Source organism: Arachis ipaensis, chromosome B9 (genome assembly GCF_059453495.1).
Source record: "Arachis ipaensis isolate K30076 ecotype BB chromosome B9, ASM5945349v1, whole genome shotgun sequence".
In the NCBI taxonomy this organism is placed as follows: domain Eukaryota; kingdom Viridiplantae; phylum Streptophyta; class Magnoliopsida; order Fabales; family Fabaceae; genus Arachis; species Arachis ipaensis.
In genome coordinates, this window is record NC_142444.1 from 70,864,995 (window position 1) to 70,876,788 (window position 11,794).

General features: G+C 34.2%; 1 protein-coding gene across 1 annotated transcript; it reads right to left on the reverse strand.

Annotated features, from left to right (window-relative positions):
- Nucleotides 1-2,055: 2,055 nt before the first annotated feature.
- Nucleotides 2,056-2,529, reverse strand: LOC148545003 (uncharacterized). The gene has a single exon (XM_088499025.1). It carries the CDS (start codon nt 2,527-2,529, stop codon nt 2,056-2,058), a length of 474 nt encoding a protein of 157 aa, XP_088355151.1.
- Nucleotides 2,530-11,794: the final 9,265 nt, after the last annotated feature.

The following is an 11,794-nucleotide window of genomic DNA, read 5'->3' on the forward strand; positions in this document are numbered from 1 at the left end:
ATTGTTAGATGAAAAACAAATCTTAGAAAGTATGGTTAGAAGAGAATTGAGTGAATCACCCCTAAACACTTGAGCGACTGTATAGGTAGATTGCATATAGGTAGATTCCTTGCTTTGAGCAAATGTAATTCCGCTTCTTATCTTTCTTTGTATAGCATGAAGACGTGCTATTGTTTAAGTGTGGGGATGTGATGAATCCACATTTCATGCTATTTATTTGCTCTATTTGGGTGGATTTTATCAACTTTTCTTGCACTTATCCATTGAAATAGCATAGTTTCATGATTTCTTCTTAAATTGTGCTTGAAAATAAAAACATGCTTTTTAGACCTTCTAATTGCTAAATTTTATTAACTTTAATCTTATTTGATTCCTTGATGTGTTTGCTTAGTGATTTCAGGTTTCCAAGGCAAGTATGGGTTGAAGATGTGAGAAAAAGAGCATGAAAAAGAGAAGAAACCATGAGAAAATGGAGTTTGGAAGATTCAGCACCCGTGCATGCGCACAAGTGATGTGTGCTCACGCACAAGTGCGAGCGTGGCGACACGTACGCATGACCCACACGTACGCGTGACACAGGCGTACGCGTGGGAGTGAATTTCACCAGGTGACACGTACGCATGACCCACGCGTACGCGTGACCCGAGTAGCGTGAGCTCATTTATTGCAAATCGCTGGCGGAGAATTCTGGGCCTCCAAAACCTAGTCCAACTTATTTCTGAAGCTATTTCAAGTCAAAGTGAAGAGGAATGAAGGGGGCAATTAGGTTTAGCTTTTACATGTTTTTGTCTTAGTTTTCTAGAGAGAGAAGCTCTCCCCTCTCTCTAGAATTAGGTTAGGTTTAGTTAATTTTCTCTTAGTTTGATGCTTTAATTCCTGTATTGATTTAGTTTCTTTACTATTTCTTCTTTTAGCTTCTTATTTCTTTTAGTTTTACTTGTTATTTATTTTATTTGGTTATTTCATTGTAATGAATTCTTTGTTAATTTTAATTTCTATTAATACAATTTATGTTTTATGTTCATTTAATTCTTGTTTGTGTTATTGTCATTATTTTCTTGCTTTTGGTAGATCGATTTTATTTTTAATGCAATTTAATATTATTTTATTTTCATGCACACCAAGTGTTTGGTAAAATGATTGGCTCATATTTTACCTAGTTTTTCCTTACTCTTAGCATGGTATTGATGACTTTGGTGTCCCTTGAGTCATTGATGTCCATTCTTGATTGATATATTAGAGTAGTTGGTTGATTTGGTTTCCATTGACTCTAAGTCTTTCATTAATAGAGTTGACTAGGACTTATGGATTGAAATTAATTATGCCTATTTGACTTATCTTAGATGTAGGGTTGACGAAATAGGATTAACCCTTCATAATCATCATGTGTTTGTGGTCAATGGCTAGGATAGGTAACCTTAGCTCTCAATCCATGCCAAGAGGTTTTTAGCACTTGAATTTTTCTTTCCTTGCTTTATTTGCTTTGACTTTTAATTCCTTGCATGGTTGTTTCATTTCCTCCTATTTACATTACTTGCTTCTCTTGCAATCAACCCCATTCCCCCATAGCCAATAATTGAGCATTTCATTGCAACTCCTAGGGAAGACGACCCGGGACTTAAAACTCCCAGTTATTTTGTATTGATTGTGACTTATCTTTTGAATTAAAATTTGATTGATGGTCGATTGTTGGGTTGGGTCTATACTTGCAACACCAATTCTATTTTGAGAAAATTCCTAACCCGCTCTAGGCCCTTCGTCAGAGGTCGGGACGCATTTTAAAAGGGATATTGAGATCCCACTTTTGTATAAAATATTATGAACTAGTGTGTATTTTTGTGCCTCTTTTACAAGCCTTCTGGCTTCCTTTTCATCCTTAGAGAGTATATCAAATTTGTGGTAGTTGACTATGGAAGTCATCCACCCTAAATGTTGATTGGATATGGTCAGTACTTCCTCTTCTTTTGATATGGATGGTGATTGCAGAGTCTCTTGAGTGTGACTTCTATTATTGCCCACTGGATTGGTATTGGCTAATTTTGAGAGGTTATCAGCTCAGGCATTAGACTCTCGAGCTATATGTTGGACTTCACTTTCTAAAAAGTGTGTTAGTTGTTCTCGGATCTTATCCAAGTACTTCTTCATAGTGGAGTTTTTAGCTTGATTGGTGCCATTAATTTGCGAAGTTATTACTTGTGAATCACTGACCACCACCACTTTTTCTGCCTCTACTTCTTTAGCCAGCTTCAAGCCAACAAGTAGGCCTTCATACTCTGCTTGATTGCTGGAAGCAGGGAACACGAACCTTAAGGATAGCTCTATCTGAGTTCCTTGGTCGCTTTCTAGAATAACACCAGCTCTACTTCCAGCTTTGTTTGATGACCCATCTACATACAAGTTCCATATAACGGGGTTTACCGGGCTTTCAGTGTATTCAATGATAAAGTCGGCAAGATATTGTGACTTAATGGCTGTCCAAGCTTTGTATCTTAGGTCGAACTCAGACAGCTCCACTAGCCATTGTAGCATTCTTCCTGCCAAGTCCGTTTTTTGTAAGATATATTTCGTTGGTTGATTAGTGCGGACTTTAATGGTATGAGCCTGGAAGTAAGGTCGAAGCCTTCGAGATGTGAGGATAAAGGCATAACCAAACTTCTCTATCTTTTGATAGTTCAACTCTGCCCCTTGTAGGACTTTGCTGATGAAATAGATAGGTTGTTGCCCCTTTTCGTCTTCTCGGACCAAGGCTGAAGCTATAGCTCAGCTTCCTACTGGCAGGTATAGCACGAGCTCTTCTCCTTTAATAGGTCGGGTAAGTATCAGGAATACTTTAAAGTCTTGGAAGGCTTGTTCGCATTTTGGGATCCATTCGAACTGCTTCCCTTTCCTTAGGATTGAGTAAAGAGGAAGTGATTTCAAGGCTGACCCGGCTAAGAATCTGGATAGAGCTGCCAACCTCTCATTTAGTTGTTAGACCACTTTAATACAAATCGGGATCTTCATGTTGAGTATAGCCTATCATTTGTCTGAGTTTGCATTTATGCCTCTTTGTGTCAACATAAACCCCAGGAACTTCCCAGCTTCTACTGCAAAGGTGCATTTTGACGACTTTAACCTCATCTCATGCTTCTTTATAGTAGAGAATACCTCAGAGAGGTCAGACAATAGTGTCGCATCCTCTTTGGTCTTAATGAGCATGTCCTCTACATATACCTCCATGAGTTATCCTATGTGAGCGAAAAACACTTTGTTCATTAATCGTTGGTATGTAGCCCCTGCGTTCTTTAATCCGAAAGGCATTACTATGTAGCAATAGTTAGCCTTTGGAGTTATGAATGAGGTCTTCTTTTGATCCGGCTTATACATCAGGATTTGATTATATCCCGAGTAGGCGTCCATAAAGGACAAATATCTATAACTTGAGGCTAAGTCGACCAGAGCGTTAATGTTAGGGAGTGGATAAGGATCCTTAGGGTAGGATTTATTGAGGTTGGTATAATCAAAGCACATTCTCTACTTTTCATTTTACTTTTTTACCAATATAACGTTAGCTAACCACAGTAGATATTTTATCTCCCTTATAAATTCTGCCTCACTACAACAAATAAGGGTTTTCGCAACAGTCAAAAACCGTTGTCATAGATCGAAAAACCATTCCTAAAACTTTAGGGAATTCTTTGGCAACAATTTTTTACCTGTGGTATATGCGGCCGTTACCAATGCTCATAGGCAACGATTTTTTACCTAAGGCAACGACAACAAAAAAAAACCGTTGCAATAGTTACTGGCATAGACAACGGTTTTAACATCAATTTTTAAAGAACGGTTTCGAACCATTACTAAATAGGCAACGGTTTAAAACCGTTCTCTTTCATGACGTAACCGTTTAAAACCATAACTGGATAGGCAACGATTTTAAGCTATTGTAGTTTTGTTATTCACAAAGACAATGGTTTAAAAGCGTTGCCTTTGGTGTTTTTTTGTAACGGTTTTAATACCATTTCCATTTTGTAACTGCCTTTGACAACGGTTTTAACATTCTTGTCTTTTGCAACTTTTGACAACGGTGTTTTATAGTTATATATTTCTTTATTTACAATAATTTTCTCATGTTGCATTGAAATTAATATTCTAACAATTTTTTAGTGTCAATAGATTAATATTCTAACTATTTGAATCAAATTACTAAAGAAAACTAATTAAACATTTGATTTATAACGTATTCTATAAGATTCATACATGTTTGTGACCTATAAAAAAAATTTTAGAAGTCAAATAAATTAAGATACTTTAAAATCACATAATAAGGGTCTAAGTTATTACAATATCTAATCATAAACAAAAGAAATTTGATATAATACAATAGCAAATAGACTCCCCATCATCTCCACAAATTAGTGATTTTTACTCTCTAGTATTTGATCTTCACAATGTGTGATTAAGTTCTCCCTCACCTTCATAATGATTTTCCAGTGAACAAAAAAACTAGCAAATTAAATATAATACTAAGTCTAATGCTAATAATGCTTACTAATAGAGAGAGGGGACGAGGAAAAGAAAGATAACTGCTAGGATAAAATTTGTGGAAAGAAGACTAAATAAAACATTTAAACAATTCGGCTACTTGGTGTTTCTCAGAGCAGTACCGTACTTGTATGCAACTACTACAGAGTTTATCTCCTTTCCATGTTCCACACCAATTGCAAAAAGCGGCTAAAAGAAAAAAAATTCCCATCTTTTAATAAGATGTGCCTAATCAATAGAAGTACTAATACACCGATCTTAATGTGAAAGTAGGTCATATATTAGTCATATACAAAGCAAAAATAATAGTAGAAATAATGCACAGTGTAGCAACAATAAAAATATAATGTACGAGTAGCTTGTTCAAGGTATTAAATTAAGTCTGAGATTGAAATGTAACAAAAGCATAATGCCACAAAATCAAAAAGATGGATTGCATATACTCATGAAATCTCTAACACATGCAATAGCTCTAGAATGCTACTCCTCATAAGGAAATAGTCCCCAGTTATAATCCATCTACATGTTTACAGTATCTTTAGGGTGATGAAGTGTGATAATCTATCTCTATATTTACAGAGAGTGTCACAAATCTTAATTTACATAAAAGTTGCATCACTCAATCACCTAGAATATTATCATTGAGATAACCCATCATTTAAACTCAGAGAACTAGTGACCAAAATAGGCAGCATTATACCAAATCATTATTCAAATCAAAACAAAAACCAAATCAATTAAACTCCAACAACAGTGACCATGGTTACAACAAAATGGAGAATTCAATGGAATTGAAAATAGAGACGACTTACAATAAGAGATTGAAGCAGCAGCAACAAGAGAGGCAGCCCCCTTCTCTCTTGTCCGTGATTCTGGCGACCAGAGGCACGGCGGTGTGTTCTCCAGTGACAAATCAGGAGCTCGGATAGACTACGAGTTTATGGGACATTAAGTTAGGATTTATGCCAGGCATGTTAGAAGCTTTTCAGGCGAAGAGATCGGAGTTTTCCCTTAACAGATCAACGAGATGTTCCTTTAGGATTCCTTCCAAGTTTGCCCCTATGCTTGTTATCTTATTAGTATGGTTTTCGATTTGTATCTCTTCTTTTTCGTCCTCAGGTTGGGGGCACAAATCTTCACAAGTTCGGACCACTCCTAATTTAATGGTGTTGACCTCTTTTCCTCTTGGATTGCCTTTCAAACTTAGTCTCTCATTGTATCATATTCGTGCCAACCTTTGGTCCCCCTTTACAGTTGCGATCCCTTCTGCTGTAGGAAACTTCATGTAGAGGTGAGGAGTAGAGACAACAGCTGCAAGTCGGTTTAAAGTAGTCCAACCTATTAAGGCATTGTAGGCCGAGTTTACATCTACTACAATGTAGTTGATGCTTAGTGTCTTTGATCTAGTACCTTTTTCGAAAGTGGTGTACAATGAGATGTAACCAAGAGCTCGGATTATTGTATCTCCCAGTCTAAAGAGGCTGTCGGGGTATGTCTTTAGATCCTTTTCTTCTAACTCGAGCTTGTCAAAAGCGGGTTTAAACAAAATATTAGCCGAGCTACCTTGGTCTATCAAAGTTCGGTGGAGGTTAGCGTTTTCCAGGATCATAGTTACCACCACTAGGTCATCATGCTCTGGTAATATTCCTTGAGCATCTTCTTTAGTGAATGAGATAGTGGGTAGGGCGATTGATTGACTATCTTTCCCGATTTGATATACCTCCTTGAGGTGTCTTTTTCGTGAGGATTTTGATACTCCTCCTCCTACAAACCCACCATTGATCATGTGTATGTATCGCTCTGGGGTGTGAACTGTAACAACCCGTATTTTGATAATTAAATAATTAGTTATTTATGAGTTATTATATTATATTTGAGATTTTGTTTCTAAAAAAACTATTTTTAACAAAAATAATTAATAGAATTTTAAAATTATTGACATTTAATTTAATTATGACTTATTCTTTTAATTTGAATTATTTATTAAAAATTATTTTGATAGACAAAAAAATTAAATTGATTATTATTATTATTATTATTATTATTATTATTATAATCATGACATGTGTTTCATTTTCTTATTAAACCATGACACCTAATACTTCTCAAGCTGAAACATTTCCCTAATCACATATAATCATCATCAAAATTCACTAGGTTTCTTTTCCTTTCATATGGAGAGAGAGACCGAATGCTTCCATGACAAAACTGTGACTCACACCAAAAACTTTGGCTTTGATTCCTTGTGATCCGTAACTCCAATAAAAATCTAATCCGGTAAAAGTGTTCGTATCCTCCTCTTCTACACGTTGGCATCACTTTTGTTTGGTAGAAGTTGACAGTGACGTAGCTCCTCTTCCCCTTGAGTTCGACCAATTGGAGTTCTAGGAAGCACAGATGATTCCTGACGTTTTCATCTTCAGCAGCTCAGTCAACAAACTTCTCCGGAGGTCACGTTGGTTTAATTTCATACAGAGGTAGGGTTTGGTAACTTTATAATAATTAAATATGAATTTGATAAATAAATATTAATTTGGTTGATTATTGTTTGAGTTTGAATGAGTTTATGTTGAATTATTATTGTTGCTTGTGATTTACTGGTTTGGCTATGAAGAACGACTCAAATGTGGTTGTTTTGATGATTTTGGGACTGTTTTGATGTGGTATTTTGAGAAAATTGAAGAGATTTGGTGGTTGAAAGATTAAAGTAAAAGTTGTGAAAAATCGATAACCAGAAAACTCAAAACCGATTAAAATACAAGTAATATTTTGAAAAGGAAGGGCTAAGGGTTTCGGTTTTGAAATAAAAGGAAGATTAATATTTAAACTTTATTTTGAAGGGTAAAATTATATTTGTATTGAAAAATCGAGGTACAATTTGTAATTAAATAAGTTTTCTGGTATTTTGGATAATAAATAAAGTACGGGGAATAAAAAAGGGTATTTCATAAAAATTCAGGGTTATTTTTATAAATATGAAAATAAGTGAGAGTTCCAAATGTAATTTTATAAAATATTAAGTTTTAAGAAAAGATATAAATATTATTTATTTACCATTTAAATTATTCTATTTATATTATGGTTAACATTTTTATTACGAATATTAATTAGTAAAGATATTATTAATATTATTATAAGTCAGAGAAGGGCAAACAAAGTGATCTTAAAAGCTTTAGAGAATGCATACTTAATTAAAGTACCTTATAATTCTTTTTCATAAGACACTTAGGAAAAGGCGAGGGAATAATACGGAGATAAATTATACTATGGAATGTTAGGAAAGAAAAGAAAAGGAAAGAAAAATATTAAAGAACCTTTACCACAGAAGAGTGATGAGCGGATATTTTATACGCTTTTTGGCATCATTTTCATATAGTTCTTAGTAGTTTTTATTTAGTTTTTATTAAGTTTTTATAGGTTTTAGTGTTAAATTCACATTTTTGGATTCTACTATGAGCTTTTGTGTTTTTGGATAATTTCAGGTATTTTCTGGTTGAAATTGAGGAGTTGGAGCAGAAGTCTGATTTAGAGACAGAGAAAGCAACGCAAATGCTGTCCGGATCTGACCTACCTGCATTCGGAAGAGCTTTATGGAGCTACAAAAGTCCAAATGGAGTGCTCTCAATGGCTGTGGAAAGCTGACATCTAGAGGTTTCCAGCAATATATAATAGTCCATACTTTGCTTCGGATTTGAAGGCCCAAAACTGGCGTCCAACGCCAGCTTCCTGTCCCCTTCCAGGCGTCTAGCGCCCAAAGAGCAGAGCCCAGTGTCCAAAGGCCCAGAGAGGACCCCCTAGCTGGCGTTCCACGCCCAAGGAGCCTCATAGCACATGGATCTCATTAAAGATCAGTCTAAACACTCACCAAGTAGGCCTCAGAAGTAGATTTTTGCACTAAATAGATTGTTTTTCCCTTACTAGTCATTAGTTTAGTATTTAAAGGATTTAATTCATGTTCACAGACATCTTCAGCACTATTTTCATTTTCACCATTGTATTTTACTTTCAGTATGAGTTTTCAAACCTCCTAGGTTGAGGGGAGGAGCCTTCCTGAATCCTATGAATTAATAAACGTATTACTGTTTCTCTTCGATCCGTGTGTTGATGAATTCAAAGATGTATATTCGTTCTTCATTAATATGAATGCATTGAACTGGCATAAGGTTATCACATTCTACATGGGTTCAGAGTGCGTCTTTCATTAGACAATGATGAACCACCAGTTTGAATACACGTCTCTCAGACGGCTAATCCACGACTTCGTTGGGGACTTCTCGAGACACCAATTCAACCAATTTACGGGGAGATTAGGTTCTCTGTGGTAGAGGCTAGAATCCATAGATATAGTATTCTCTGATCCAGAAGATCCAACCTTGTCTGTGGCATTTTGAGTAGGATCATAAAGGAGAATGGACTATACGCGCTTCACCCTCAAGTAGAGATGGATCCACACTAAACCTGGGGTTCAAATTCGGAGGAGTATTGGCAGCTGCTCAAACCAGTGTCAATCACATATAGCCTGCCATTGAAGAAATCACTCACAATCAAGGAGAGCAGTAGTACCAGAGTTAATTCAGAAAGACAAAACAACTCCAACTCTCCACTCTATTCCTATTCCTATCCTTTAACTTTATTACAATTCGGTATTCCTTTCACAATCAACAACCTTCTGATTCTGCCTGACTAAGATCTGCAAGATAACCATAGCTTGCTTTAAGCCACAATCCTCATGGGATCGACCCTGACTCGCTCAAGTATTACTTGGACGACCTAGTGCACTTGCTAGTATTGCTGTTGTACGAACAGTGTGGGGTTTGCATCCACGCGCACCAAGTTTTTGGCGCCGTTGCCAGGGATTGTTGAATTTGGACAAACTGCTGGATTATCTTGCTCCCTAGGTCAGGTAATTTTCTTTTATTTTTACTTTGTTTTGTTGAGTCTTTTATTTTTTTTATTTTTATTTTCTTCATCTTCAAATTTTTGAAAAAATTATTAAAACTGTTTCAAAAATAATTTTTCTTTTCTTTGTTTAATCTTTGTTCTTGTTTTGAGTCTTTTGCTTTTGTTCTTGTTGTTTTTTTTTCGATTTTTTTGAGTCTTTGAGTCTTTTATTTTTACTTTACTCTTCTTCAAATTTTCGAAAATCATAAAAGGCTTTTCAAAAATATTGTTATTTTTGTAGTTCAATTGGTTAGAGCATTGTGTTCATGTTCTTGGTAATTTGTATTTCTTTGAGTCTTTCTTTCTAAAAATTTTTCAAAAATAATTTTTCTTTGTTTAATCTTGTGTCAAGTCTTTAATTTTGGTGTTTTCTTGTTTATTTTTCTTGCAATTTTCGAAAATTTGGTTTTAGTTTTCTAAAAATTTTAAGTTTAGTGTTCTTGTTATGTTCTTGAGTTCTTTGAGTCTTTAAATTTTGTTCTTCGTGTTCTTGTTCATCTTCAAAGTGTTCTTGAGTCTTGTGTGTGTCTTGATCTTAAAATTTTTAAGTTTCGTGTCCCTTGGTGTTTCCCTCCAAATTTTCAAAAATTTGGGTGCACTAGATCTAAAAATTTTAAGTCTTGTGTCTTTTTTGTGTTTTTCTCTTTCATCATAAATTAAAAAAAAATATCTTTTCTAACTAATTTCTAACATAATTTTCGAATTTTTTCATTAAAATTCAGATTTCAATTTTAAAATTTTATCTTATCATATCTTAGTTGTCAAGTTTTCAAAAATTAAATTTTTCAAAATTTAAAAATAATCTTTTTCAAAAAAATCTTATCTTTTTCAAAATCATATCATATCTTTTTCAAAATTCAAAAATCTCATCTTATCTTTTTCAAATTTCAAATTTAAAAAAAAATTAATTTAAATCTTTTTCAAAATCAATTTTCTAATCTTATCTTTTTGTTTCTTATCTTATCTTTTCTAACTTCTAATTTTTAAATCATATCTTTTTCAAAATCAAATTTCAAAATCTTATCCTTTTCTAATTTCAAACTTTAATTTCAAAATCTTTTGTTATCTTACTTCTTATCTTATTTTTAAAATTTAAATCTTTTTTTATCTTATCTTTTATTTTTTATTTTTTCTTAATTAATATCTGATCTTCTCTCTCATCTTTTTCAAAACCACTTAACTAACTTTTCCCTCTCTCAATTTTCGAAAATCCCATCTCATTCTTCTCTCTCTTCTTTTTCAAAAACCTCCTAACTAACTCTTCTCTTCCTTAATTTTTTGAAAATAATATCTTCTTCTCTCTCTCTTCTTTTTTAAAACCACCTAACTAACTCTCATCTCTTTCAATTTTCAAAAATTCTTCTCTCTCCTCTCTCTTCTATTTTCAAAAATTTAACATTTAAATTTTAAAATATTTTTAAATTAATTTAATTTAATTTTTGAAAAAATTAATTAAATAAATAAAATAAAATAAAAATATTTTAATTCTTATTTACTCTCTCTATTTATACTACTCTTTATCTCACATCTATATTATTTAACTCTACTCCCCTTCTCTATTCATTCTTCTCAACTCTCATCTTCTTTTATTTATTCTTATCTATTATATCCAGGGTATTTTTTCTTTACTTATTTTATTTATTTTTATTTTTATCTTCTTCTTCCTTCTCTACTTCTGACTTTAAGGAGGAGCTTCTTGCCTATTAGCGTGGTCTCTTCTTCCTTTATCCTTTTCTTCTTGTTTATAACCAGGAACAGGAATAAAGGACCCCTCTTGACTCCTGATCCTGAACCTGAGAAGACTCTAAGGAGGCATTTACAACTAGCTAAAGCATAACACTCTGGAAGAGACTTTTCAGAAAGTTTTGAACAAGAAAAGGAGGATATGGCCGAACCACAAGAGGAGCCTAGAAAGGTCCTTGGTGACTTTACCATTCCTACCTCTGATTTTTCATGGCAGAAGCATTCCTGTACCTGGCATTGGAGCTAACAATTTTGACCTTAAGCCTCAGTTAGTCTCTCTTCTGCAGCAGAACTACAAGTTCCATGAACTTCCAATGGAAGATCCACATCAGTTCTTAGTAGAATTCTTACAGATCTGTGATACTATAAAGACTAATGGAGTTAATCCTGAAGTCTACAAGCTGATGCTTTTCCCCTTTGCTTTAAGAGACAGAGCTAAGTTTTGGTTGGATGCCCAACCAAGAGAGAGTCTTGACTCTTGGGAAAAGCTAGTTAATGCTTTTCTGGCTAAGTTCTTTCCTCCTCAAAGGATGAGCAGGATTAGAGTGGAAGTTCAAACCTTTAGACAAAGAGAAGGTGAATCCCT

What these genes read in the sequence shown, in the direction of transcription:
- LOC148545003 (XM_088499025.1), bottom strand. Translation starts at nt 2,529, where the DNA reads ATGCTACAATGGCTAGTGGAGCTGTCTGAGTTCGACCTAAGATACAAA.